This window comes from Hippocampus comes, unplaced genomic scaffold (genome assembly GCF_001891065.2).
Source record: "Hippocampus comes isolate QL1 unplaced genomic scaffold, H_comes_QL1_v1.1 scaffold117, whole genome shotgun sequence".
Taxonomy (NCBI): Eukaryota; Metazoa; Chordata; class Actinopteri; order Syngnathiformes; family Syngnathidae; genus Hippocampus; species Hippocampus comes.
Genome location: NW_017805225.1, coordinates 547,011 through 574,700, shown reverse-complemented (window position 1 = coordinate 574,700; position 27,690 = coordinate 547,011). Strand labels below are relative to the sequence as shown.

General features: G+C 45.8%; 4 protein-coding genes across 5 annotated transcripts; 3 read left to right on the top strand and 1 right to left on the bottom strand.

Moving 5' to 3' along the window:
• Nucleotides 1-430: 430 nt before the first annotated feature.
• Nucleotides 431-25,164, bottom strand: LOC109515522 (cysteine-rich secretory protein LCCL domain-containing 1-like). Of its 2 annotated transcripts, XM_019869370.1 has the most exons (15): nucleotides 24,745-25,164; nucleotides 6,582-6,889; nucleotides 4,701-4,819; nucleotides 4,370-4,502; nucleotides 3,533-3,648; nucleotides 3,187-3,287; nucleotides 2,475-2,645; nucleotides 2,326-2,386; nucleotides 2,166-2,232; nucleotides 1,927-2,057; nucleotides 1,791-1,834; nucleotides 1,632-1,704; nucleotides 1,087-1,156; nucleotides 730-863; nucleotides 431-597 (listed from the first exon to the last, which is right to left on the bottom strand). In XM_019869370.1, exons 2-15 carry the CDS (start codon nucleotides 6,846-6,848, stop codon nucleotides 546-548), a joined length of 1,539 nt encoding a protein of 512 aa, XP_019724929.1. In that variant the 5' UTR covers nucleotides 6,849-6,889; nucleotides 24,745-25,164; the 3' UTR covers nucleotides 431-545. The 2 variants fall into 2 exon arrangements, 1 of the variants encoding a protein (XP_019724929.1); XR_002168200.1 differs by lacking the exons at nucleotides 431-597; nucleotides 1,087-1,156 and adding an exon at nucleotides 942-1,062 and having other exon boundaries at nucleotides 788-863.
• Nucleotides 9,881-15,562, top strand: LOC109515524 (neuropilin and tolloid-like protein 1). The gene is made up of 7 exons (XM_019869372.1): nucleotides 9,881-10,058; nucleotides 10,237-10,302; nucleotides 11,330-11,464; nucleotides 11,525-11,773; nucleotides 14,249-14,290; nucleotides 14,507-14,634; nucleotides 14,967-15,562. Exons 1-7 carry the CDS (start codon nucleotides 10,031-10,033, stop codon nucleotides 15,201-15,203), a joined length of 885 nt encoding a protein of 294 aa, XP_019724931.1. The 5' UTR covers nucleotides 9,881-10,030; the 3' UTR covers nucleotides 15,204-15,562.
• atpsckmt (fATP synthase c subunit lysine N-methyltransferase) lies at nucleotides 17,634-19,763 on the top strand. Its single transcript, XM_019869373.1, has 4 exons — nucleotides 17,634-18,077; nucleotides 18,562-18,699; nucleotides 19,099-19,149; nucleotides 19,226-19,763. Exons 1-4 carry the CDS (start codon nucleotides 17,805-17,807, stop codon nucleotides 19,445-19,447), a joined length of 684 nt encoding a protein of 227 aa, XP_019724932.1. The 5' UTR covers nucleotides 17,634-17,804; the 3' UTR covers nucleotides 19,448-19,763.
• On the top strand, nucleotides 21,452-27,690 carry ankrd33bb (ankyrin repeat domain 33Bb). Its single transcript, XM_019869369.1, has 5 exons — nucleotides 21,452-22,408; nucleotides 23,968-24,097; nucleotides 26,149-26,289; nucleotides 26,388-26,551; nucleotides 27,022-27,690. Exons 1-5 carry the CDS (start codon nucleotides 21,941-21,943, stop codon nucleotides 27,667-27,669), a joined length of 1,551 nt encoding a protein of 516 aa, XP_019724928.1. The 5' UTR covers nucleotides 21,452-21,940; the 3' UTR covers nucleotides 27,670-27,690.

The following is a 27,690-nucleotide window of genomic DNA, read 5'->3' as shown; positions in this document are numbered from 1 at the left end:
AAATGGAGAGTTTTGTGGACAGGCCGTATATTTATCAGTTAACTTGAACGGCACACACGTAAAAGCGGATTTGACAAACTTGACAGCTTGAGCTGCACAGTCCAATTTAAAAAGCTCAGTAGCTAACGCAGCACGACAAATGAAGACGCTCAATCATTCACAACTCGTCTTCATAGTGAGGTACGGCGGGTCTTTGAAGCGCTGGATTTTCGCCCAAGTTAAAATGGCTGCAGAGTTGGTTTTTTTGGGTCTTTCGGAATGAAAGTCCATTATTGGGAACTGTGTGGGCAGCGTGGCGAGGCAGTGCATGGACACAGCAAGGTTCCCAAACTGCGGGCGCCTTTATTGAGTGCCTGATTGGAGTACTCGCGGGTCATTCGTCAACCTCTTTGGCCAAGCTATCGATGACTTGATTTCAGTTGTGTTGAGGCCTGTTTTACCGTTCGTATCAATGGCGGAGAAACGTGATCGTTCCTTCGTAGGAAAGCTTGATATCTTGAGTGAGTGAAGAGTCTGTCCTTGGATCTGTTTGCGATGCTTCCATTTCAGATGACAGCAAACACTCTGAAGGCTTTTCCTCCCGTCGGGTTACGTAAGCTGCAAAAAGCACGAGGGAAGGATCAACGGATGAGCGTGAGGCTGAACCCAGACATTTTCTTATGATCATTACATTCAAAACGACACATGAGACGCGCAAAGAAAAACCGCCTGGTGCGGTGGAGTCGGTACCTTTCTGAGGTGATGCCGTTTTGGGAAGTGCCGCTGTACTGCCTCCTGCGGTCCACCGGCATCACATCGATGTAACCTCCAGCTTCATTCTGGATGACTCCGGCATGAAGGGCCGCTCGGCAGATACTTGATTTCTGAAAAGGGATAAGGCAAACGCATTTGACATAATTCATCCCACGGACCATATTCTTCCTGCTTGGCCAGAATCTTACATGAAGCGGTCAATCATTGGATGGAACGTTATCATTCTGTCACACGACATTTTCTGCTGCGCTGTTGTCGTTTTAAACTGTACGCTGTTGCACTTTATATTGGAGCGTCCCGATAGGCATTCTGAAAAGAAGGTGAAGAACTTACGTCAGCGTAATATTTACTTCCGATCACTCTGGCCTGACTCCCGCCAAGGCAATTCTTGGGACAATACAACCTAAAGCAAAAGACAACATCATCAAATGGCAGGTTTCACGATCGTCACGTTCAGAAGAGACACACTGGCGGAACCTCTTCCGTCCTGTTTTCACAATAACATCATGAACATCGAGCCTTTCGAGTGGCTGTTTTCTCTCATGGGACTTTACGACAACGCTGCCGGCGTTTGTTTATTTTGTGTGTTTCGGAGACAGTCCACATCCTCCATTGACCCGTGGCAAAGTACCGTTCATTCAAGATTCTTTAAATTGGAATGACTGCAAGAATGAAATGCAACAACGCTAAGTGCGCTTCCTGCACGCCAACCTGACTCCAAAGCGTACGACAGGACGGCGGCAAAAGTCACATGTGAAGATACGGCCAATCAAGAGGCTCGACGTGTACAAATGACATACATCTAACCGTGTATTTACGCATATTTGAGTCAGGCATTTGTAGATTCAAAAAAAAAAAAAAAAAACCCCATAGGTTACCTTGGACAGTGTCGCACTGGTTTCTTAAAGGGACAGAACAGCGCTACGGTGGTGTCACATGCTACTGCCTTGACTGGGAGAAAAAAAAAAAAAAGTACAGCAAAATGACAAAATGGAAAGTTGTTCCAGAGAACCGTGTTTTCCACAAGTGGTTCCTACCAGGCACAGACTGCACTTTAAAGGAATTTGCACTTCTATTCTTCCTGCGTGATGAAAGAAAATGTCAAGAAAGGAGCGCATGGCAACACGGCAGAAAAACAAGCGCCTGCTTTTGGCGAGTAATTCGGAAACATACCCAATGGACTGAATGCCATTCTTGTACGATTTGGTGAATTGTTGTTTTCGACCCAGTCTCGTCACATCCAACCATCCTCCATCATTGTCGATAACACCGGCGTGCAAGGCGGCTCCACACACGCTGGATTGCTGGGTTGTTGACACACCAGACCACACGCATTCCAACCGTGAAGATGACCTCCCACCACACGCTACTGTTACAGTGCAAGCACTCCATCATTGTGGGCGATCGCTTACCATGTCGTACGACGTCGTCCCAACTACTTTTCCGTGTCTGTCAAAGCAGCCGGGTGGACACTCATATCTATGGGTAGGATCAAACGGTAGTCCGTTTTTTTTTTTTTGAACTCTTCAGTGTGAACGGCGGCCAATGAGTTGCCGATTCCTGCGCCTGTACCTGTTACATGTCGTTCCTTTGCAGCGATCTCTCAGCTTGGTGTCGCAGTCCATCTGTTGGCCTGTAAGAACACGAGACCGCGAGTTACGATGACATCTGCCGGAATGGCCGCATGACTTCATCTTTCAGTCACAGGAATTATTGCTTACACATCTGCTCGGTGCTGATGACCTGCTTTCTCTCCATGTCCTCAGAAGGTGGTGAGCGGTCCGGATCTCGGGCCCTGGGTTGGGCCTCCCGCTCTCGCACTGCATCCGGCTCGGGTTCAATGTAGTTGGTCTCCTCGGTCTCTGGAGCGGGGCGCCTGTCAACACCTCCGTCTGAAAACGGAGTTGGCACGTGACGTAGGACTTTTGTTGCTGAAGTTAAATTGTGTTTGACAGAGTGGGGCTTTTTCTTGTACGTTGATCGGTAAAATCGGGGGTAAAATCCCATAATTCAATGTGGAATCTTCCAATGGAGATCAACAGGAATAAGTGGAGATGTGAATTTACAAGTTAACCAAGATTGCAATTGATTCTATAGCAGAGGTCTTAAAAATGCAGTTGTAATAAAACGTCATGTCGTAAAATCTTGGTTAAAATTAACGTTAGTTTGATAAATTTCAGCTGACTTTTTCCCCCCCTGCAATTTTTCCTCATGAATAAATTTGCTACAGTATGTTTTTTTTTTTTTATTTCACCATTTAATTCCGAATTCAATCAATTACAGTTGATGAACAAACAATTCATAAATTAAGTTGAATAAACTAATTCGTGGTTAAATTAAGAATGCATGTAAAAAAAAAAAATCCCCCATGGAACTTTTTTGGGTAATGGTGGAAAATTGACACCCCTTAAAACAATCTCCTGATTTGCCCACCTTTGTAGCACAGATTGTCTCGGCATCCTCCGGCATAGCTGGCTGGACAAGCAGAGCATGGCGCGCCATACTTGTAAGGCGCATGACCCCACCAGTTCCCCCTAAAAACAAACAAATAAATATATATTCTTGAAAGCAAAAAAGAACTCCATATTTTAATGATTGTTCAATTGAGTAATTATACAGATTATTATTATTATTCAGCCACCAAATTGTCATGTGCGCCCCTCAAAGAAAACATCCTGAGTGCCAGGCACGTTCAACCTGGTGAAGGTTGAACGAGGAGGCTAGCACCGGCACGGAAATCCAGATGCGCCTGATTTCAGAATGAAAAAAAACAACCTACGGCGGTGAGTAGTTGCAGACCAGATAGACAGCTTTTGCCCAGATCATTCCCCACACGTTCATGTTGTAACACACGTTGATGGCGCAGCCAATACGATTGCTTGTGGCCCACACCAACTAGAAAATGAAAGACATACAAACACAGCAAACGCGTTTGGCTTAAATGTCTGAAACTTTGTCTCAATTACTGTATCCTACGGTATTGGCGCACAATGCCATGCGCCCATCTTGTTGTCGGGTGACTGATCGCGGATGATGAGAAACAACTTGTGGACCATCTGTCACATATGGGTCTAATTTCTGAATAGTTCACATCCAGCATTGCTGGACTCTTGGAGTGGCACAGTCTTCCAGTCTTCTGTTTTGTTTTGACTCCCAGTATAGCTCCACCAGCATTTAAGCCGAAAGGACGTTTAGACAGCCAAAATAAATAAAAGCCCTTGAGTAGCTACCTCGTGAATCCAACATTTTTCTCCTTTTTTTTTTTTTTTTGGGTGCAAAAAAGGTTCTCTGGTCAAGAGGAGGCTGGGGAAATTAGAGAGTACAGAGAAATACACAAGAAAAACACACGGGACCTCACACAAATGCAGTCAAAACGAGGCTAAATAAATCCTGTTTGCAAATGTTTTAAGTTATATTTCCAGACGTATTTTTGTTGATTTAATTCAACAAATTTGTAGTTTGGGGGATTTATGGAATGCAACAAAAAACACCGGAGTCATCCACAGCTCGTGTGACCATTTTTACAGCTCGATTGGATTCCTAATCCGTGTCATCCAAGGAGCTGTGGTGAGGACGTAATTGAGTCTGAAAGGCATGCAAATGTGACAGTCATTACCTGAGTGTAGTGAGTGCAAACAGGTCCCGAACATCGAAAAGGGCAGTGTGGGTTACACTCCTGGGAGTAAGGGTAGCTGTAGTACCTCACTTCATCATACCAGGCCTGCACATGGTAGGTGGGAGGGCGGTCCCTGAGCGGATGGGAAAGAGGAGGAAAAAAAAAAACAACCAAACAAAAAAAAATGAGTGAATGAAAAAGCAAATCTTAGGATTTTATTTTTTTTTTTTTTAAACAGAGCACCTTCAAAGTGCTGGACACAAAGTAAAAATCAGACATAGAAAGCCAAAGAAGAAAAGTGACATCTTCTGTCGGATTGGGACATACACACCTGCCCCAGTGTGCGCCAAGGTTCTGGCCTATTTGAGTCAACATGTAGCTTGGTCCATGTTCCCATCGGCAGGTATGGGCCCAGTGCTCGGCGCTTCTCTCTAACTCGTAATCCCACACCTGGTAAACACAAACGCCAAAGAAAGTCGGTTGAATTCAATCGCAGATAAAGCCGGCCCGTTGGACGACTGGTTAGCCCATCTGCCTCACAGTGCGGAGGTGTAGGGTTCGATTCCGGCTCTGGACCTCCCATGTGGCGTTTGCATATTCTCCCCGTGCCGGTGTGGCTTTTCTATGGGTATTCTGGTTTCCTCCCACATTCCAAAAACAGGCATGGCAGCTTAAATGAACTTGTCCCGAGGTGTGAGTGTGAGCGCAGATGGTTGGTTGTATATGAGTGCTCTGCTATGGGCTGGCAACCGGTTCAGGGTGTCCCCCGCCCGAAAGAGGCTGCAAGAGGCTCCAGCACCTCCCGCCACCCTCGTGAGAAGAAGCGGATGAGAAAATGGATCACATATTTGTGCTTATATTAATACTGGATTCTCAATCAATAACCTTGCTTCTAGCCATCTGTCAGGCCGACCACTGCTCGCGCGTTAAGAGGTACTTTCTGCAGATGATTGAGCGCCAGTCTCAAACTGTGTGCAAAGACACCGAGACCCAATGAAAACTAAGAACTTGGCCCTTGCAGTTCTCTCCCCAACCACATCGTTATCATCTGTCATAAATAGCATCCCGCACTCAAGACACAGTGGATTAGTGTACATCACCGACATTTACACTAACATGGCCCGCACTTCAAATGGAAAAAGTTTGAGCGACTTGAAATAGATTCACCGCTGTGGCACCCCAAATGAGATGCATGGAGGATCAAACGAACGATAACATTGGCACCCGAGGGTTTGGAGTGGGCTGGGATGGATGGGGAGAGAGGCAAAGAGGAAGAAAAGCAACGAGGGCCGGGGCGGGGTTAGGAGGCCGCAGGTCCAAAAGTGACATTCGGGGATATAAGAATGAAAAAGTATCATCTGTATCGACACAATCACGATTCCTCTACAGCGCACGATAACCAAGGTCCAATTTGGGGTGGCCCTGGGGACAAGACTGACATCAACGCTGGTCTGCCGGGGGCTGTCCATCTAATTTTCCATGTGTGTGAGCATTCACACAAACTCCCTGAGCCTTCCTTGGGCCACGGTGAGCAACAGTGGACATACGTGGCGACCAGAGCAGTATCATAGATGCAATACGGGTTTTACCATATGCTGCAATTTATAGCTGACGTTTCAGAGAAAAAAAAAATCCACCTGTCGATTAACCTAACCCTTATTTCATAAATATATGTATATTACTATTTGCAACCGGTTAGCCCAGCGCCTCACAGTGGAGAAGTGCAGGGTTCGATTCTGGCTCCGGCCTTCGTGTGTGGAGTCTGCATGTTCTCCCCGTGCCTGCGTGGCTTTTCTCCGGGTAGTCCGGTTTCCTCCCACATTCTAAAAGCATGCATGGCATGTTACTGGAACACTCAAAATTTACCCTCGGTGCATGAGTGCGAGCGAGAATGATCATTCGTCTATGTGTGCCCTATGATGGGCTGGCGACCTGTTCAGGATGTCCCCCTGCCTGCTGCCCAAAGTCAGCTGGGACGAGCTCCGGCACGCCCGCGCCCCTCGTGAGGAGAAGCGCATCAGAGAATGGATGGATGGACACTACTAAATTAAATACACTGAAAAAATGTCCATCATCTAGCTCAGTGGTTCGATCGAACCCGTGGGGTTCGGTGAATCGGTCTCGGAATCGGAAAAAGATGATTTCGAATGAGCACAAAAGCTATCATCTCAAAGAAGAGCACACATCATTAGAAGTGAGATGCACTGATTACCATGTACTCCATGTTGGAGGCCGGAGGGTGGACCTGACCACGCAACTTGTTGTGTAGATCCAGGATGAGGTGCATGTCCCCCTCGCTGATGGCCCTCTTCCCTCTCGTTCTGGCCTTCCACCACTCTCCGTCTTTGTCCCTGTACTTGTCTAGGATGGACTCCAGTCGTGTGGCGTTGGTGAGGACCGCAGATGTGACGGCGTGGGCCAAACACAAGCACAGGCTCGCTGCCCGAAACCACCCAGGAAAAGCAAGAGGCTGCTTCATGTTGCAGAAAATACCGGCGCCGAATATCTTCTCTTGCTTGCCTGTAAAAAGAAAATAGAGAATGGATTTAGAGCAGTGGTTCTTAACCTGGGTTCGATCGAACCCTAGGGGTTCGGTGAATCGGTCTCAGGGGTTCGACGGAGCCTCTGCCACCGACACACCCGACTCAACATGTCAATTAGTTACGATACGCCCGCTCGGCCATCCCTGGCTGTCGATGATCACATGACATTGCTTGTCCAATCAGTGCTGCGGGAAATTGAGTTCACTCAGTAGTCAACGTGTGACTGTCGTGATAGTACGTCGTAAAATTTAAAAAAAAGTATATTTATGTCTTGAAATTGTATTTTCTTTTTTTCAGTTTTGAATAAATGCATTTTCGGTACATCGAACAAGGTTAAAAACCACTGATTTAGAGGCAACGCAAAAAGATACGTGGGCCTCATTGAAGCGTCAACATTGCGGCCCTACAAAAGTTGCGAGTGTTGTACCAGCCCCTCTGCGGGCTACAATTACAAGCCATAGAAAAGAGAAGCATGGATTGCTTTGCATTCCAACAGAATCGCACACATGAAACATTTCTTCAGCTTTTTCATCCGATGAGCTGTCAAAAGAGAAGGTCCCTCCATCCATCCGAGGCCACATCTGGGGACAGACAAGCAATCCCGCTCCCATTTGCGCCATCGCTGATGAGCATGACCCCGCGGTGCCTGCGCCAAAGTCTAGCAAGTGAAGTGCTACACCATCAGCGCGATCTTCTGAGATCCAGTGAAAGAGTTGCATTTAAAAAAAATGCCTTTGTGTTGTTTGCAGTTTGGAGCTGTTCACTAAGTTGGGCATCTCAGTACATGCCCGGCACCTTGTCAACTGCAACCACAACAGCTATTAAAAATGATGACAGTAAATGATTGTTTCTGACAGGATCAGTCAAAACTGATGATCTTTGGAAAGGAACAACTTTGTTTCCACTTCCAGGAAAGGCTGGCAGGGGCACCGCTGCAGGCTGTTGAGAAATTGAAATTTGTTTCAATACGTTTTGTATGATTTCAATCATTTATCAATTGAACAGTTTGCCAGTGGTACCAGGTCACCACAAATCATTTCTCATGCGCGAGGACCACGGTATATAGAAAAGTTCACTTCAAACTGTGAGGCTGTTACAACTCTGAAGGACGTCGGAGTGCATCAGCAGGTCAGAGCATCACTCCTCACAGTAGGACCACTGTGCCACGAGGCGAGATTTGCAGGCCATGAGCAGCTCACTGTATTACGTGTGCTCACAGTGACATCCGCAGATTTGGGAGGGAAAAAAAATGGATTCAAGCATGACCATAACACAGACAACATCCTCCACTCTTTTAGACGTTAAGATCCCATGACAATGCAGAGGTGCAAATTAAAGAGCATATTTACCTTTCAAATCAGTCAATAGCTCACAGATTCCAAACGTTGATGGACTATATTCTGTAATCCAGTGGGTTGTCCATGCCAAACCAGCGGGTTGCGCTTTTCAAATTGCACGCACGCCACCTCCACACTGGGAGGCTGGGAAACGTCAATAGGGACCTGTTGAATTCCTCACGTCACGCAGTATCGCGCTGGCTGCGAGAGACCACCGCTCATGTTGCACTTATATGCCAAGTTTGCCCATAGTAACGCTCATCACAGTGGGCCACTCCCCCCCACCCCCCCAGCAACTCGCTTGGCTCCCAGCCCGGCGCGCGTGACCACCCACGACTCACACGGCACGGACGGGCCCGTGCACGCACTGGCAGGGTTTTTCCTTTTACTCACGGGTCGATTCAGTTCACGTGTGGCGTCACACCGTTTGCGATCGCAAAAGAAATTACACGAATACTTCATCGCGAAGCATTGACAATGTCAGATAAGAAAAAGAAGAAAAAGAAAAGCAAACGTAGGCCTCCCCGAGTTGTCACCCGAGTATCGATTGTACATACATACATTTGAACGCTATGCAGGCTTATAGCGCCCACGCGAGAACGATGTAGTTAAAGTCATTAATATTATTGCTTTAAAAAAATAATATTTAATAAAAAACACTCATAAGCTCATACAAACAACCAAATGATAGTACGGCGTTGAACTGAGCGTGACCGTGCTTGTGCCGATTGTAACTTTTAAGCGTAAAGGAGAATGAGCCAGTGGTTTTCATCAAGTCAAAAACCCTTTAAAAATGTAAATACATTTTTAGAGATGCGGAAATGTCTCCCCTATTCCAAGAGAATCGGGCACATTGGCTGACCAGTACAGTCGGCCTACAGTAGTTTTTTTTAAGGCAACAAATAAAATACCACAGTGACGGGAAATTCGGAATCCTTGCTAAAACAAACATAAAACCATAATTTATTCTTATTTCAACTAGATCAATAACTTTCATTAACTCCCTTCATGTTTCAATGCTTGACAGGTACTTTGGCGCCACCTTCTGGACAGTCAGACAAGCTGCACTTTAGTACCAATACCTGTACTGTATTGATTTTGCTCAATCTCAAGGGGTCCAATTTCTAGCAGGCTGTGCAAAAGTCTCACTTTCAGAATTCACTTCTGTGGATAAATTGGAGTTTGAATCGACTCCACCCCACAGGATGGTCAACTGAATGTGAATTACAGAATGTGGAATTGAATTCAATGCAATTCAGAGCAAGCCGTTTTCATCCTCTCCTGTCAGCGAGGATGAAACAATTCATGTCACTAGTGTGCCAGTGTGAATCCAAACAAAATGTCCCAAATATCTGGGCAGCCATTTTAAAGACTTTGAGAAAGCAAAATAATCTGGGAAATGACGTGACATTGCACCATCAAATCAAACAGCTTCCAAGTTTTTCCAAGCTCCATAGATGCCGGCCAGATAGATAGCGAGCTCGAGAACAAAGCATGAAAACAGCCACTTGCCTTGACCTATCCACTTCTGCCAATGACAGTTGCCTCTAAGAGGATTTAAAAAATAACGGTGGAGCAAAAACATAGGAAGGTTGGTAATTGCCAGGAGGTTTAATCCTTGAGCTCAGGGAGCAATGATGGCAAGCTATTTTGTGGTCAGATTTTACCCATTTGGAGAACAATTTGCAGCGTGTGCAGGAGAGTCTTTTTTTTCTCTCCTAACGACAGGATGTGACAATTGAGGGACATAGTTGTGAGAGTTGGAAATACACGGGAAAGAAATGGCGTTCCAACTTCTGCTGTTCATTGGTGAGTAGGTTTGACATCTTTCTTTACATCGACTTGAATGCATTTTCCAATCATTTTAAAATGACTGCCGTCTACGTCCCCCGTGTCATATTTTCTGTTCCATCTTTTGTGCTGTGTTTGATACGTCCCAAAAGCGTACGTTCTCTTGACGATAAGCCCTCTGTCTTCCTTCCACCAGCTTTTGCAACATATTTGATGGCGCCCGAGTTGACGGGGGCCACAGCCACCAAAACAAAAACTCAAGGTATGCCTTTTGCACAATGACAACTAATATGATCGGTTCTTCAATGGGTGTGCAGTTTCTTTATTCAAACACAATTTCAAGCAAAAGTATGTGCTCATCACGTCACCGTTTACGACACTTTCATGGGCAATTCGTAGCTGTTTGTCACCAGTGTCAAAATCAAGGCCCAGGGGCCAGATCTGGCCGGCCGCGTTATTTTATGTGGCCGGCGAAAGCAAATCAAACACGTCAACTTTCATGGAGCTTGCTAAATCCCGTGCTGAAATTTCAAATTCTCATATGTATGAAATGAGACATATTGTTTTTCTTATTATCAAACCCTTAATTACAGTAACTTAAATTGTTAAAGAAACCATTCTTCTTGACATTTTTCTTTTTTTAATATGGTTTCACAGTCATAACGGCCCTCCAAAGGAAACGGTAACTCCGATGTGGCCCGTGACAAAAATGTGTTTGACACCCCTGCCCTTCGTGAATAGCATGGAGTAAAGTGGTCTCAAACTCGCGACCTGGGGGCTTCTCGCGGCCCGCAGGATGATATTTTGCGGCCTCCTACTTCACATCAACACACCATGTTTTTTGCCTTGTTGTTGCCCTGAGCCGTTTGTGTGTGTGTGTTTTTTTTTAAATCATTTAAAGCCCTATCCCACTGAGTGGCGAACATTTGCGAGTGCTTCCAAAGGCGGCAAATTTTGGTTCTCGACAGTGTACGTACGTCAGTGTATGTTCAAGGTTGCAAATGTTCGCTGTGACTTTTCTTGTCACGGGTGAATTTTAAACATGTTGCAAATTTCCTGGCCACAGGAAAAACGACTAAAACTTGGCAAACATGTGGCGGACGTTTTGCACACATTTGCACCCTGGAACAAACCCTGACGTGAATGCGCACATTTTGCAGTTGCAACTAATCGTCACTCGGTGAATATCTAACACGTGGGTCACTTAGGTGCATCCGGAAGTTGTATCAATGAACAATAAAAGCAATCTCGCTTCCGCAGCAAGCTTGAATTGTGCCATTGTTGCCTAGTGACCAACAACTCCGGCGTGACACCGTCCGGGCAGTGTGGGGCCTGGGTCAAGGAGCCCGAGGGAGGCCATTTCACCTCACCCAACTACCCAGAGAAATACCCACCAGAGAGGGAATGCATCTACATTATAGAAGGTGAGCCTTCGGACATCAAGTCTCCCGGCACTCTTGATTGAATGACGCTTTCTCCTCCAGCTTCTCCCCGCCAGTGCATCGACTTGTTTTTTGATGAAAAGTATTCTATCGAGCCATCGTGGGATTGCAAGTTTGATCACATCGAGGTCCGCGACGGGCCCTTTGGCTTCTCGCCCATCATCGGACGCTACTGCGGCCGGGAGAGCCCCATGTACGTTCGCTCCAGTGGGAGGTACCTGTACATCAAGTTTGTGGCCGATGGCGAGTTGGAGGCTATCGGCTTCTCAGCCCGGTACAATTTCACGCCAGGTGGGTCTCGTCGTAGCCTGCGCTTGAAACAAATTCACTGGACTCATGTTGAAAAAGAATTGATGGCAAAGGTGTCGACAAAAGCTACTGCAAGTTCGTAGACAGTGTGAAAACCAGAATGCCAGAATGGGGTTGCATTTTAACACCACTCGGTCACCAAATCGGAAACGGAGCAATTTGCTATTCCTGGACTCCGGTTTGAAGCCGAGACTTCCCATTGGCAGTTGACAATGTGATAAAAGGACATTTTTTTTTTTTGAATGGACCCTACTCAATTAAAGCTGTAAGTTAACATTGCTATGACCTAAAATAATGACAGGTCAGCACATATTTGTCTTGGTTCAGGAACGTCTCCGCGTGTCGTTCAGAAAGGAAGAAGCGCTGGCTCGTTGGCTCACAAGTGTTTTGTGATGATTTTCGACTGGTACAATTCTATGCACTGCGCTCCTTTTCTTGGCATCCGACAGATGCAGTCAATCAATGTTCTGTGACTTTGACGCAGCCTTGAAAAGCTCTCCCTCTCTTTTTAATTAACGCCACACACCAGCGGGTAGAAAGGGCGTTAATTCCCCTCAGTAAATTTTTGGCCTCTGATTTTATGGTGTCATTTTATTAACTGAAAATACTCTCGTTTATTTATTTTTAATATCCTGCACTCATTAAGAACCCCCTTTAAATATTGTGTTAGCAAGTTGGTTATGAGGGCGCGTGTTGTAGGAAATTGCAGTTGACGGGGATGTGGGAATACATGCGCGCACACACACATACGCACACACACACACACACACACACACACACACACACACACACACACACACACACACACACACACACACACAGACGCGCACACGCACGGTGGTTAATGAAAGTTTGTCTTCAAGGGAATATAGCTTGTCAGCACTGAGCCGCAGCATCAGCTCAGCTTAAGCCGGACTGCGGCCGAGGCTTTATGGACAGCAGATTTTGTTGGCCACCCGCAATGATGACAATCAAAGATTAATCTGCCTCCTTCTGTTTGTGCAGACGTATTTTTCTGATGAAAATATGCCCTTCTTGTCGATGGGATTTGACATGACAATCAAGCAAGCATCCGCTGATCAAGATGCGAGATACTGACTAGCGCATGGCTCCCTCTTTAAGAAGATATTTGCCCCGATAAGGCAGATGAGGAGGTTTGCTTTCCCATCTGTTTTCATTAAATTGAACACGTCTTGCACGCCAAATGCTTATCTGTCTAATGCCGCCCATCAGAGATGTGAGATCATTTATCCTGAATGCCAATCAATGTTTTAAAACTCGCACTAGGCTTAAATGGAACCTTACAATTAGCGAAAAAAAAAAACTAAACCGTAAACTGTCTGCTTTATTCTTAGAAAAGAACCAGTCGGCCCCGTGGTCGACTGGTTCGGGTGTCGGCCTCACAGTGTGGAGGCGCGGGGTTCGATTCCGACTTAGGGCTTTCTGTGTAGAGTTTGCATGTTCTCTCCGTGCTGGAGTGGCTTTTCCCTGGGTGTTTCCTCATTCCACATTTCAAAAACATGCATAGCAGGCTGATGGACCACTCGAAATTGTTTCTGTGATGGAGCCTTTTTGTTCCTTTTGAACAAACAGTTTTGGTCTTTTTTTTTTTTTTTGCAATTTCTGGGAAACGCTCAGCGACACACACTCAAATGTGTTGTTTGGCTCTGAGGAACAGAATGCAACTGTGCGATTCCCAAAGATTGAAAACAGTTGAAAACAGTAGAGAAAGATGGAGCTCAAATGTTTCAGTGTATTGGACGCAACCGCATCTGCCAATGCATTGTTGCAGCCCCCCCCCCCCCCCCCCCCCGACGCATACTTCTGTCGATAGGGCTGAATGTGAATAATCTCTCCAACCCTGAAGCAGAAACGGGTAAGAAACATGAGAGGATTAATAAAAACTAAGACGGTAAATCAGGGTTTATAATCCAGCGAGCAAGTCGATTCATCAGCACAAAGGTTCAGGACACAGCATCGAGGCGCGGCTCGGCAGGATTCATTTCCGGGAAACTTAAATGAGGGCATTCGGAGCCGATAGTAATTTTACAGCTGCTCATATCAATCTTGCTCTCGATGCACAAGTAGGCATGTCACGTACAGGAATTGCGCTCGCAACTACACTGTAAAAAAAGTGAGATCTCAAGATGTCAAGGAAACCAACTTCAATAAAATGTGGAGTAGAAATAATTTAAAAAAAAAAAAGTCCACTAAGTATTGTTATTGCAGGCAGCGTGGGATGGGTTCCCACTCAGTGACGGTGTGATTGCTCGCGAGTCTCTATAGGTGGCCTGCGACTGACTGGTGACCGGTTCAGGGGGTAGTCTGCCTCCCTCGCCAAGTCAGCTGGAACAGGCTCCGGCAACTCCCCGCAACCCTCTTCAGGATAAGCGCTCTTGAAAACGGATGGGTGTAACTTTTATGTGTTTAAATGCATCTTTTTTTTTCTTCGTTTAGACCCCGAGTTCAAAGGTTTGGGCGAATTGCCAGCATTGCCGTGTGAGTATTGCACCAATATCATATTTTGGAAGCAGCGTGCCATGTGTGCTTCGTTGAAAACACATGCATGCGTAACGTGTATCCATTCATCAAACATGACAACAGTTGTCCAAACCGGATTAATGAGGAAAATATGGCTTCCCTCCAATTAACACAATTTAATGAGCTTTTTAGTGTCATCACAATTTTTTTTTTTTTTAATGCTCTTCTCCACAGTTTGTGAGTTTGAGCTGAGTGGTCCAGAAGGCTTTGTGGAATCGACTCAGATAACCAGGGAGAAGCGGGCCTTGCCAACAGAGGCCGTGGACTGCAGGTGGTACGTGCGGGCCCCACCGAGAGCCAAGGTCTGGAAATGGGAGATTGACCTGGCTCATTGTGGTTCACCTCTTTTGCATGACACTTCATGTCTCATAAAATCTTTTTTTTTCATCATGTGTTAGAATGTAATACATGTTCATCTTTTTACATCTATAAATGTTTATGCTGTATTGCACATCGTAGTTGGCGTCCATTTTATTGGAAATGGTTACAGTGAACTACCGTTAGAACGTACAGATTCGCTATGTCCCTCAAGGTACATTGTAACGAGGTAGTCGCGGTAACGGTCGTGTGAGTGGGATTCGTCTGGGCAACTTTGTACACGAAACCTAAAGCATTTTCATCATCCCATCCGCAGATCTACATGCGCTTTCTGGAGTATGAGATGCACAACTCCAATGAGTGCAAGCGTAACTTTGTTGCCATTTATGATGGCAGCAGTTCGGTGGAGCACTTGAAGAATAAATTCTGCTCGACGGTGGCGAACGACGTGATGCTGACATCCTCTTTGGGTGTGGTAAGGCTTTGGGCAGATGAGGGAAGCAGGAAAAGCAAATTCAAGATCCTCTTCACCACCTTCCTTGACCGTAAGTGACTCCCTCCCTTGACAACATCCACAGTGAAGGTCGCCGTATTGGACTGCTGTGGTGCCGAGACCGGTGCCACAGGACGGAGATCTTTGTGTGTGTGTGCGTGTGTGTGTAACAATCGCAAGCTTTGTAATAGCAACCAAAAGAACAAGGTCACAGGTACAGCCCCCTGGAACTCAGTCCCAGATGAGTGGGAAAATGCCAGTTATCAAAAGTGACCACTCTACACCATTACAGGTGTGCACAACAAATATGTAACCACTGTATGTGTGCCTTTTCATTCTCAGCGCCGTGCGAAGGAGATACTTTCTTTTGCCACAGCAACATGTGCATCAATCACACCCTGGTTTGCAACGGCATCCAGAACTGTGTGTATCCGTGGGATGAGAATCATTGTAAAGGTACACGCAACTGTTCCCAGCTCATGTATTTTCATCGCGTGGCTGTTGCCGAACCGAAGATCATCATATTCCATATTGCCTGTGATACTAGAGAAAAGGAAACCCAGCATTTTGGACTCTCTGGATAACACCAACATCACAATCATTGCTGTGACCTGTGGCCTGGTTGTCATCCTGCTCATCATCTCTGTCATCATCCAAGTCAAACAGCCTCGCAAGAAATACATCATCCGTAGGTTTGTTCATTTTTATACAAACCAAGAAATACATCATCCGTAGGTTTGTTCATTTTTAAAAAAACTTTTTATGAAACCGGAGTGATGATATTATTTTGGATAACACGAAAGCCCCAAAATACTGTCGACCAAGCATGTTATCTGTTTCGAAAAAAACAATATGGTCCCCATTTTAGAGCCCGGCGCAAGTCTAATGCAAAATGCAGTCGAACTGCGCACATGGGTGGAGTTTTCTTTCATTTGGTATTTTCCTACTTTGCACAGATAGAATTGGGGCGGGGGGGCATTTGCATCATTGTGGGAGGGAACCTAGCCAACTCCGGGGCAAATCGTAGTAGCATCCCTCATATTTATTGATATATTTAATCCAATATTTGTGCCACGCGGTCGGGGCGGGGGCGGGGGGCAATCAAAATATTTTTAAGATGATAATGCTGATAATTCATTCATTAAATTGCGTCCGTGTGTGATGTGGAAATTACATTCTTGATGCCGATTGGCTGTCGCCGACGAGGGAAGGACCGGGCCTATGTGGTTCATTTGGTATTTTCCTACTTTGCACAGATAGAATTGGGGCGGGGGGGCATTTGCATCATTGTGGGAGGGAACCTAGCCAACTCCGGGGCAAATCGTAGTAGCATCCCTCATATTTATTGATATATTTAATCCAATATTTGTGCCACGCGGTCGGGGCGGGGGCGGGGGGCAATCAAAATATTTTTAAGATGATAATGCTGATAATTCATTCATTAAATTGCGCCCGTGTGTGATGTGGAAATTACATTCTTGACGTCGATTGGCTGTTGCCGACGAGGGAAGGACCGGGCCTATGTGTGTTGGCCTAAAATACCGACAGAAACAGTGACAGACTGACAGACCTTGTCTGATGGAACGCCCACCTCTGGTTTCCAGCAGGCATCACGGCTCTCCCACCACACGACCCCGGCCGGCCACAGAAACATCTTAGCTATGAAGCACAGCTATTCTCAGGATGGGGGAGAAGGCTACAGAGAGGCCGATGATTTTATGATCTATGAGGGTCCAACAACCAGCGGGCATCACATTCACCACCATCAGATCCATCATGGCATGCCAGGGCTAGACCACACTGTCCACCGTACATTGTCAAATGATTTCTAATATGGAAAAACCACAATGTAATCCTCAAATCTGCGCAAGAAATTGATCCAGCTATTGGACTCGTGAGAGTAAAACCCTACCTTGTGATACTTTGCCATTAAAAAGATCCCATGCCATCTGAATCCAAATGTTCCGCAGTTTTATGCATAACATAGGTCAAAATGAGTCTGTGGTCTGTTTGACACTAAGCGGTTTTACGGCGAGAAATGTATTTCTTTATTTGCTATAAACAAACATTTGAAAAAAATGAAAAAAAAAAAAGATTTGCAAGCAAAACTGTATATTATATCGCTATGAACCTTCGCACGCCACAAGATGCCTACACAACAGTACTACCGTTCAGAGCAAAGCTTTTTTCCCATATTCAAATTAAGGACAACAGATCAGAGCAAAATACGTTCACATATTGTACATTACTGTTAAAACATACTGATTTAGATCATATTTTTGGGGTGGTGAATTGAACAGAAGTACAGTATTTATCATTTTGTGTTTAATGGTGGTATATATTTTGTACAATAGTGCATCCTTTTTCTTTTATTTGTTCGTTATTGTACGTTCATAACAAATAAATGCATCCATATTCACGTGTACGTGCGTTTCGTTTTGTGTGTTGTCAAGCTAAAAAGCAGCAGGGCGGAACGTTTTTTCAGGCACCACAAACCAAGTCGGACTTATTATGGCGCTGCAACGGCCAAAGTGGACTTTCCAATGATATGGAAATGACGGTGGAATGATCATGATCACGCGCCGCGTATGTTAACCGAGTGGGATAGTATTTTATTTATCACGTTTTAAGTCGTTATCATGCATTGGTCGAAAGCCCATTATGTCTGAAGAGGCGCTTTTTACGGGGAGAGCCGGACAATCGGTCGCAATCGAGAGTAGAAGCAGAAGTCGACTGGGTCTTGTCGTAACGGGTTTGGTCGGGGGCTCGCTTGTTGCCCTCTACGCTGTGGCTACGCCGTTTGTGGCCCCCGCATTGAGGAAAATTTGCCTCCCGTTTGTCCCCGCGACCACCGCGCAGGTGGAGAATGTTCTCAATGCACTGCGAGCCAGGTCTGGGACCCTGGTAGATATTGGAAGTGGAGATGGGAGAATAGTAAGTGCAGCATGTCTTGTGGATATTTTTGGCTTAAGGAAAAACAAAACAAAACCCTGCAGTATCTAGAAGACTGGTGTACAAATTGTCAACAGTAATCAGTTATAAATAGTGTATAGGGAAGTGAGAAATGAGAGGGAGTCAAATGCTCAATTGTGGAAAAATGACTCAATGTTCATTAAATACTTAACCGATTAATAATTCCACATAACTCAGCAGGTTTTTAACAATGCACGAATTTTTAACAAATGAGAGGGAGTCAAATGCTCAATTGTGGAAAAGTGACTCAATGTTCATTATATACTTAACCGATGAATAATTCCACATAACTCAGCAGGTTTTTAACAATACACGAATCAATTCGTCGTGCCTATCCCCGGTTGCACAAAAACACCAGAAATGAATCCTAGTCAAGCAATGTGAAAATGCTGCAACACAGTTGCCTTGACAGTACTTTGACGCATTGTGTCTTCCTCTTGCATAGGTGATAGCTGCAGCAAGGCACGGCTTTCTGGCGTCAGGCTTTGAGTTGAACCCCTGGCTGGTGTGGTATTCCCGCTACAAAGCCTGGCGCGAGGGAGTCCACCGCTCCACTTCCTTCCACATCTCTGACTTATGGAAGGTCAGTGTTTGATGGCACGAGGCGGGTTTACTTGGACTCTAGTAGTCCGATTTGAAGAAACCGAATGACTCAATCAAAGTGCTCCATGTAAACACGTCAATAAAAATGCCAACTTCGAATGGAATTTAATTTGGATTCACAGGGGTGGTGGAATCCTTTTGCCAGTCTGAACAGGCATCATGGAAACTGCCAAGCTATGTCCGCTCTGTTCTTGCTATGTCTTGATGTCAGTGCGTAGTGACGTCACCCTTTGCGCACTTGTGGTGGAAAAAAATATTATTGTAAAAAAAAAAAAAAAAACGTTTGACTTGACTTTTGCTCTAAGAACACATGATCCCAAATGATCATATTCAGTACAGTCAGAAAACATGTGATCATCATTTTTTATTTATTTTCTAGGTCAGCTTTGCGCAGTACTCCAACGTTGTTATTTTTGGCGTCCCTCAAATGGTAATTCAGCGCATGCACCATGAAATTTGCTTGAGGACGTTTCAAAAGTATGATTGAAATGTGATCCTGTTTCCAGATGGACAAATTGGAGCTGAAGCTGGAAAGCGAGTTACCAAGCTCCGCGAAGGTGGTCGCCTGCCGATTCCCCTTTCCCAACTGGGTTCCCGAGCATATCGCAGGGGAGGGTGTTGACACCGTGTGGGTGTACAACGCCGAATCATTTAAATCACTCCAGCACTGTGGCGCGGTGAAGAAGACAACCTCGGAAAACGCGGACACTGCAGAATCAAATCTGTAAAGGGAGATGCGGTGACCTGGTCGGCAAACTATCGGAAGATCGCCAAACGCTGCTTCCTTGAGATAGATCATTATTTTAAAAGTTATTTCACTGGAATGGAAGAAAGATAAAAAAAAAAAAAAAAAAGACCAGTGCTCATACATATAACCATTAAGACACATTCATTCTACTAGTGCTCTGTAGAATTGTTTGACTTGAGAGGACAAAGAGTTTTTTATTACTACACGGAGCTTTCGATGATATCGAGAAATAAATGCTCAAAAGGGATTTCAATTGCCATGTCTTGGTTCGTCTTGTTCTTGAGAAGGACTTGGATTGGAATTTGGCGACCGCTCGGCTCAGTTGAGCAACGACACGTGGGCGCCATCTAGTGGTAAGAAGACGGAATAGACAATCGTTGCACGGAGTGCGTCCTCGCCTCTGGCCCGTTTTTCCATCAGGTGAAAACGCTGTCTGATATCGGATCCAAAACTCGCGTCACTCTCAGACGAAATGCGCTCCAATTCGTGTCAAATGATCGTTGACAGACTGACTGAAGCTGTGGAACAAGCGATCAAGCTGGACACTGCCGACCGAGGAAGGGAGATGTCAAAAAGAAAATGCCCCAAACAGTTAGGTTAAATAACTGTAAACATCTCACGTTCTGATAGCCTCTGCAAACTGACAGTTTCACTCACCCCCTTCACAGCCACCTTTTCTTTTCATCGCCCAAGCTTCAGCACAAAAGGAAACATGACCAGTGAGGGTTAGTGGGAAGAATCGCAATTGCTTGCATCGACTTTTGGCGAACCGCTGTTTTTCATTAGAATACCGAGTCAAATCTACACTTTCTGCAACTTGTGATGTTATGTAACAAATCGTGCAGTAACATGACATAAAAACTATAATAGTGTTTCCTATGTATTGTTGTTTCCTATGTATTGTGCACGATCTAACACTGTCTTCAAAGATTCAGATGTCAAAAAAAAAAAAAAAAAACTCAGCGTAAAACAAAATTAGCCTGCTTTGCCAAAAGCGGACCAGACCAGGAGGGTCGACGTGAATGACGGATTACAGGAAGAGAAGGTCCATGTGTAAAATCCCCCTTGACCCTGTGACGTGACCTGCATTAGTTCAATGGCATTTTTACAAGAGCTCAGTGAAGGAAAATCACACACGCGTTCAAATTTGGCCTCCGTTTCATCGATGGGCAAGATTTGACTATCCAAGTCTAGCCGTCCTGAGTGAAAATTGCGCTTGCCACATTCCCCATCTATGCATGTTATGTCAGGTTGATTGAAGACTCCAAATTGTCTGAAGGTGTGAATGTAAGTTTGAGGGGTTATTTCGTTGTGTATCAACTCATTGTGTATCCCTGCCTCTCGCCCCCAAATCACCTGGGATATGCTCCTCCTTATACCAAACGTGACCCTTATGCGAACAGACGAGCATAGAGAAACGATGGCCGTTTATTTGTGTCTAACATTTCACTCTCAGCAACAATTCCAAAAAGCCAGAGCGAGCACTTTCAAATCGTGAAATAAAAATAACGTCCTGTCTGCGCCGAGGCCTATACCAGGAAACAAGATGTGCTATTTCTGACAAATCCAATTACCTTTCCCCCTCTTCACACAGTCTTTCACTCTGTGAAGCCAGGAACAGATTACGAGAATATTAACTTGAAACAAGGTCTTTGCGAAAGTCAGATGGCCTCCACTGTAAATCTTTGCAAAGAATACCGCTGCCATTTTTCTTCCTCTGTAGCAAAACCATCTCCGAAATCTAATCTGGGCGACGATACATTACGATACCTTATGATACACAGGCGTTGAAATCATGAATGGCAAATATAGAGTCGTTCATCTTGGATGCCTGAATTGGACTTTTCACGCAGAGCCCCGACTGACTGGGCGAAGCGCTAAGGCGGTTGACAGAGAGCAACTAAAGGGATTATCGTACGTCAGTTGAGGAGGAAATCTCGCTTCCCACTGCTGACTGTTCTCAAAATAAGTCCAGCGTGTCTCCATGAGGAAGCACGAACTGAGAGCTCTTGCTGGCCATTTTGAATCGCTCCTCCCAAGGCAATTGCGTGCTCCATGTACAAACAGGCATCATCCCGTTTTGTTTGATACTTCTCGTCAAGACTGGGAATTTCCACGGATGTTAGCAGACGCCGCGGCACAACCACGCCTGGCGTTTTCCAAAGGGGACATGGACGGCAACCTTTAGGAATCCATGGGAGACGGGGACTTTTTCAACTCTGCCGAGAGACTTGAGGCAAGCGTTGCCGCCTCGAATTCAACTTAAGGATATTTCCGAGACGTCGACAAAAGATCGCTAGCATGTACGGTGGCCCCGCATTATGACATGCGGTCACCGAAACAAACCCGAGAGGATATTTTGGACTCGACTCGGTGTGAGTGGCAAAGGACGTAAACTCTAGGTCATCGTAGAGATGCCCCGGTTTCCGACTGTAATTCAAACGACGAGTGAGTGGGGGGAGGGGAGGGTTCAATGGTTTCAGTAACAGAGCAAGAAGGTGACGCTGGAAGACCCCAGGAGAATGGAGTCGCCGGAGCAACGGGACCAGGCACAATTGCTTTGGACACACCCGTCATGTCCTTCACCGAGGTCGACGAGGACCGCCGAGATGAGGAGGAATCGGGAGAACCCGACGAGGCCCGAGGGGATTACACGCGAAATTATTGGGAGGACGAGGACGACATCTTCCAGGAGTTTGAGGAATTGGACTTTGAGTCTCTGTCGGATAACTCGGACACGAGGAGCGTCGCGTCCGACGATTCTTTCTACCCGCTCGACACTAGCGTGGGATCGGACGGTCTGCGCTCGCCGTGTCGCGGGAGCCCGGAGCCGATATCCTTCTTTAAGGCCTGCTGCAACAACAACACCGTCATCGTCAAGATCATGATCAGACAAGGACTGACCGAGGAGGAAGTGCAGGAGACGGACCGCAACAGAAGAGTAAGGGGCGCCCTGTCGACCGTCTTTGTGTGTTTTGACATACCAAACGGGGAACTACGATGGCATCCCAATTGGCATTTGGTGGTGGTGGTGGTGGTGGTAGTGGGGGGTGGTCAGCGCATTGGGTTAATCCCCAAGCAACAGATGGGGAGTGTCCGCTGTAAAGTGACACATCCAAGAAGCAGCTTGACCACGGGCTCAGCTGTTAACAGGCTTGCTAAGTCACTGACCTGATCCCCGGCTAATGGAGAACACACACACACAAACACACACACGCACAAACACACACACACACAGAACTTGCTGAGAGATCTCTCACAGGTTTGGGACTACAAACATAAGAAACGAAATATCATGTCATTCAGAATCGACAGGTTGAGAGAAAATGATCGCAGGGGGCCGTCAGCAAATGCAGGCATTTTGAGCAGGTTGGATCCAAGGTCAGGCAAACTATTTGAAGGTCCAACACAAGTGTGTTCCGCGACAAACACTCCCCCTGCCCCCCATAGAAGATCACGTAGAGCTGCGGCAATTACGTGACTCGTTATGAACCCGTTATTGGAACTTTTCTCGATAGTCCAAGATACAAATAAACCATTTATGAGTTCAAGAATGACACAATAAATCTTCAAAACACTCTGTTAAGTGCAGCGCTGGATCTATTTTGTGAGACAGAGGGCTGCTGGCCACCCCAAAAAATTCCTCCACTATTTGCCTCAACACCTTCAACAGAAAGCTGATGAACAATTCGAACTATCGAGAATTGCTTGAGTGTGTTTCTAAAAGTGGACGAACTTTAAAGTGGCCATTTCATCCTTCCATTTTTATGTATGTGGCTCTTTATGTATGTGTTTTTCGGGTGGCCAACAGCCCTCTCTCTCACAGAATATATCCGCATCTACACTCAACATCAGCCGAATCCCATCTGCACCGCGGGCCGTATTTTGGACACCAGTGAAGACCCAGTTTTTAGTTTCAAGCCATCGTGCTATGTAAAGAGAATGACAAAGAATCTTGATTTGTTTCAGATGTTCATTTTTTTTAATCAATCATTTGTCAAATAATCATGATTTGTCATACATGACATGCATTATTTAATCATGAAACTCGATACTATTGGTCAGGCCACATGGGGGTGGTACTTTTTTCATTGTTGGCCAATTTGAAGTGTTGAAAATGTCAATATGGCTTGCGGTCTCTGACAAAACAATGCTAATGGTTCAACAAACGATTTGGCGGGGGTCTCCTGAAAACGGAGGATTTTGGAAGTAAGGATTCAGATCGACGCCAGCAATACGGAAAATGCATTTGAGCCAAAGATGTACAAGCTGGATGGACACGGTTTTTCATGGTGTGACGAGGTCTGACTATTTCTTTGAGAGCAAAATGCACCAGGAGCATTTCATTCGTCTGCGCCTGGAACAGTAAGTGACCATTCCATGACCGCCACAAGCATTTTTGTTCATAAATGAGTCTTCTTTTCAGGACAAGGTCGGTGTCCGCCACTCTGCACATACAGTATTGTGAAAAATGAGCCCTCATTCATCTTTATGTTTCAGTCTGCGCTGATCGTAGCGTGTTACTATGGCTACGTGGACGTGGTCATCGCCCTCGCCCAGTGTCCTCACATTGACGTCAACTGGCAGGATAACGAGGGGAACACTGCCCTTATTACGGCAGCGCAAGCGGGTAAACACAACGCTTCACAACAATGCTCAAACTTAGGGTGGGGTGGGGGGATCGTTCAATTATCATTCATCAGTCACGAAACATACTCTATTCATTATTTACGGATGTGTCAAAGTGCACAGGATGACGGGATCATGCAAAAACTACGCGGAGGATTTCCGACGTAAATTTTACGTGAAACTTTGCACAGAGGTAGCACACGTTCCGTTCAAAAAGCCTTCAATTTTGGTGCAAATCGGGATGTTTTCTCTTTTTGCCGTTGCAGTCATCGTAAAAATGACAGACAGAATGGGGGAGGGGTTGGTGTGCATCGGAAGTGTGAGGGGGGGGGGGGTGTCTACCAAAGTCTTCCAACTAACGTAAATGCAGTGTATTTTTATGTGCCTTTATTAGTAGCGCAAATACCATAAGAAGGGTAACAACGACACATGATCATGGCCGGTATGGTCACGCTTAAACATGCAACAGACACCACAGAACAAATATGAAGTTCATTCATGATACGAGCAAGACAAAAATTGGAGTAGTTTACACTTAAGACAATAAACGCCAAGCCACATTTGGATGTCATGTAACTATAATGAGCAGCGTCCTCCTGAAACGCACCACAGAACAAATGTCAAGTGTACGAAAATGTATAAACTCACCCGAACGTGAACTCAAGAGCCAATCGCCGCATATCGGGCTTGTTGCGAGGGAATCGTCAAATTTCGTGTTGCTCTCCTGGCTTATGTTGGTTGTCTCAGCAACGCCGGGCCTTTTCCCAGTAGGAAGGAAACGTTCCAAAGACGTCCGTTTTCACTCATTCTGCTAGCTTGTCGTTTGAATGTTAGCATAACGCACCTGACACAATTGCCATCTTGAAACACGAGTCAAGAGTTCATCATTCACAGGTGTCATGAAGAAAACCCGGTCCTTTTTCAAAATTAAATATCTTATCGGAGAATAAATATCGATATTTTTTTTTCAATTGCGGCGGCTGCCGATGGCCGGTCCTAAGTGGCCCAGTGTGCGGGGAACACTTATTTCGTTGTTGGGTTTGGATCGTGAGAAATGAAATCTATTAAATGGGCACATATGCATGTGTTTTGTACCTATTTTAAATGACAGTTTTTTCATACACCCAGTCAAGAACTCTCAGTCCTTTCTGGCTCTCCAGTAGCACTGATGAAAAATTGTGGCCCCTCTAGCATTTACGTTGGACTGTGTTCTGTGAAAAAGAAAAAAAAGGCATTCTCAATGCAGTAATGGGCAATAATATTGTTGCCATTTATAATTCCAAAATGTCTTTTGTGACGATTGTCAGTCAAACCTTTGGAACGAGTGATTTAGCGTCGAAAAACCTGCCACTCATACAAATGTTACACGCGCTCATAGAATTTAAAAACGACATCAGGGATGCTTTCAGGATTTCTCAATCCAGGATGGAACGACTCCATGTGCATTCATCTCTGAGATGACTGTTTCCCTTCCTTCGCTCATGCATTATTTAAAGAGGAACCCTTTACTGCAGGGGATTGAGTCTGAGGCTTTTAAAACGTGCCCGCCTTTAAGAATGAGACATGATATGCTGTACGGTGCTTGCATTTTCAATCATCACATTTTCCAAAGCGGGAGATTCCATAAAGATGCAGTCGGCGTAGCAGACGCGCCGCCTCGGCCTCTCATCCGCTAACAGTGATGAACGACTCACTGGGATCTGCGACGTACTCATTTTCTGCTTCATTAAAACAGTTATTGATCCCCGTTCGTGACAAAGAAAAGCAACACCACAGGTGAGCTGAGTATAGAAAGAAAACTTTCTTCAAGACTCGCCAGCGATGGAGAAAGGTGTCCGCACAGGTTTCAAACTCAATTATTTCAACACACTTCCGCTTCTCATTGCACTCCGATTACTGCAGGTGAAGCAGCAGGTGATGTGGCGTTACATACAGTGGCATCTCTGTCATTGTCACAAGGCCACCATGTTGATTATCGTGGTAGCTATTTAGGCATACGAGTGTACCGCACTTTTTTTTTTGTCCCAAATGCTCCTTTTGTGTTGCGTGCAGGTCACGTGTTCATCTCTCACTACCTGCTGAACTACTTCCCTGGGCTTGATATTGAGAGGAGGAACTGTCACGGTTTCACAGCTTTAATGAAGGCCGCAATGCAGGGTCGGGCCGAAACGTGTCGAGCGCTCATGCTGGCTGGTAAACTACAAGTACTACTACAATGTAAAACATGCCTCTTTTCAAGACGCATGCGGAATCAATGCGGGCGGCATCCACGTTGACCCCAATATTTCCAGGAGGTGACATGCAAGCCAGAGACAACGGCCGCGGGATGACCCCGCGGGAATGGGCTCTCTTCACCGGTCGCTATGAGACGGCTTACCTGATGTATCAGGTCATGATGAAGCCGTGCGCTGAGCAGTTTTGTGATTCCTTCAGCCTGGAGTGGCCCTTGCTGGAGGTGAGCATTGTTGTCTTGTTATGCGGCCATAAAATACGCCGATGTCCTTACCGCTACATGACTTCCCGATCCTGTGACCGATAAAGGTTTTGGCCTTGCAGCCGCCGCTGTAATGCCGGCGTCTTCGCTGGATTCCTTTTCCAATTTGAATGTTTTTGATATCAGTAATTTTTTTTTTTTTTTTTTTTTTACAAAATAGAAACCTTAAAACGTACCACCCTAAATTCGAACGCACAATGGAGTTTCGAGGCATTTTACAAGTTGTAAAGATCTGAAAGTGGCCATTTGTGGAATTCGCAGCACACTTACTGAAATCCAAGCTCATTTTAACGCCCGCTTCTTCTCATTCAACAAAACCATGTCATGTCAGCATGACCAACATTTTTATTCATTTCACAAGAAGACAAAAAAAAAAAATCTACCTTTAAACAAGAGTTTTTTTTTGTTTTGGTATTCTTTGTCTCCTGTAGGATCTTGTTGCCAAAGCCGAAGAGCCAAAGTCCTGCTGGAAGCGTTCTCTCGAGCTTCTGTCCTGTTGCCCTTACAGATTCTACCTTAACAATAAGGTGAACCCCGTGGACGATGGCGTTCTGGAGCACATGGTCCGGATCACGACTGGTCTCAGCAGTCCATTTATCGCCACGGCCTGTCGGACGGTGTGCCCGGGAAGCCCGCCGTGCATTGGAAAACGACGCTACGCGGTGCAAGAAATTCTCAGGAGGCAACGCTTGGCCGAGCTAAAGCACCTCGGCCCCGACAGGCTGAACCACTACAAGAGATTTTTCCAGAACTCCCGGGTGCAACTCGTCCCCAAGGCGAGGGATCGGCGGGCCAGCCTCCAGCTTCAATTGCTGGACGACGTGGCCGCTGCATCCGCGGTGGCCATAAGACGGGCGAGTCTCCTCCCGCTTCATTTGCTGAGGAGGAGCAGCGTGCGACCGGGCATCGTGGTACCAAAAGTGAGGCTCTGCAAGGCCCCGGCTCCCACTTTTAAACCGGAAAAGCTCCGACGCAATACGAACTATCATCAGCTCCAAATCCCAAAGTGGGATTACAAGATGAAGAGAATCGAGAGAAAGAAGGAGGAGAGACTGTTACCACCGTCAAGGCGAAGATGAGACGGCGCCAAACCGCATTCA

Excerpts from the sequence above, each read along its gene's own strand:
- atpsckmt (XM_019869373.1), top strand. The coding sequence starts at position 17,805 with ATGTCTGAAGAGGCGCTTTTTACGGGGAGAGCCGGACAATCGGTCGCA. Across the intron at positions 18,700-19,098 it reads ACATCTCTGACTTATGGAAG|GTCAGCTTTGCGCAGTACTC; the intron begins GTCAGTGTTTGA and ends TTTATTTTCTAG. Across the intron at positions 19,150-19,225 it reads TTTTTGGCGTCCCTCAAATG|ATGGACAAATTGGAGCTGAA; the intron begins GTAATTCAGCGC and ends TCCTGTTTCCAG.
- LOC109515522 (XM_019869370.1), bottom strand. The coding sequence starts at position 6,848 with ATGAAGCAGCCTCTTGCTTTTCCTGGGTGGTTTCGGGCAGCGAGCCTG. Across the intron at positions 2,058-2,165 it reads GGACGACGTCGTACGACATG|CAATCCAGCGTGTGTGGAGC; the intron begins GTAAGCGATCGC and ends TCAACAACCCAG. Across the intron at positions 864-1,086 it reads GAAGTAAATATTACGCTGAC|AAATCAAGTATCTGCCGAGC; the intron begins GTAAGTTCTTCA and ends ATCCCTTTTCAG.
- LOC109515524 (XM_019869372.1), top strand. The coding sequence starts at position 10,031 with ATGGCGTTCCAACTTCTGCTGTTCATTG. Across the intron at positions 10,059-10,236 it reads CCAACTTCTGCTGTTCATTG|CTTTTGCAACATATTTGATG; the intron begins GTGAGTAGGTTT and ends TCCTTCCACCAG. Across the intron at positions 14,291-14,506 it reads CGAATTGCCAGCATTGCCGT|TTTGTGAGTTTGAGCTGAGT; the intron begins GTGAGTATTGCA and ends TCTTCTCCACAG.
- ankrd33bb (XM_019869369.1), top strand. The coding sequence starts at position 21,941 with ATGGTTTCAGTAACAGAGCAAGAAGGTGACGCTGGAAGACCCCAGGAG. Across the intron at positions 26,290-26,387 it reads TCGAGCGCTCATGCTGGCTG|GAGGTGACATGCAAGCCAGA; the intron begins GTAAACTACAAG and ends CAATATTTCCAG. Across the intron at positions 26,552-27,021 it reads TGGAGTGGCCCTTGCTGGAG|GATCTTGTTGCCAAAGCCGA; the intron begins GTGAGCATTGTT and ends TGTCTCCTGTAG.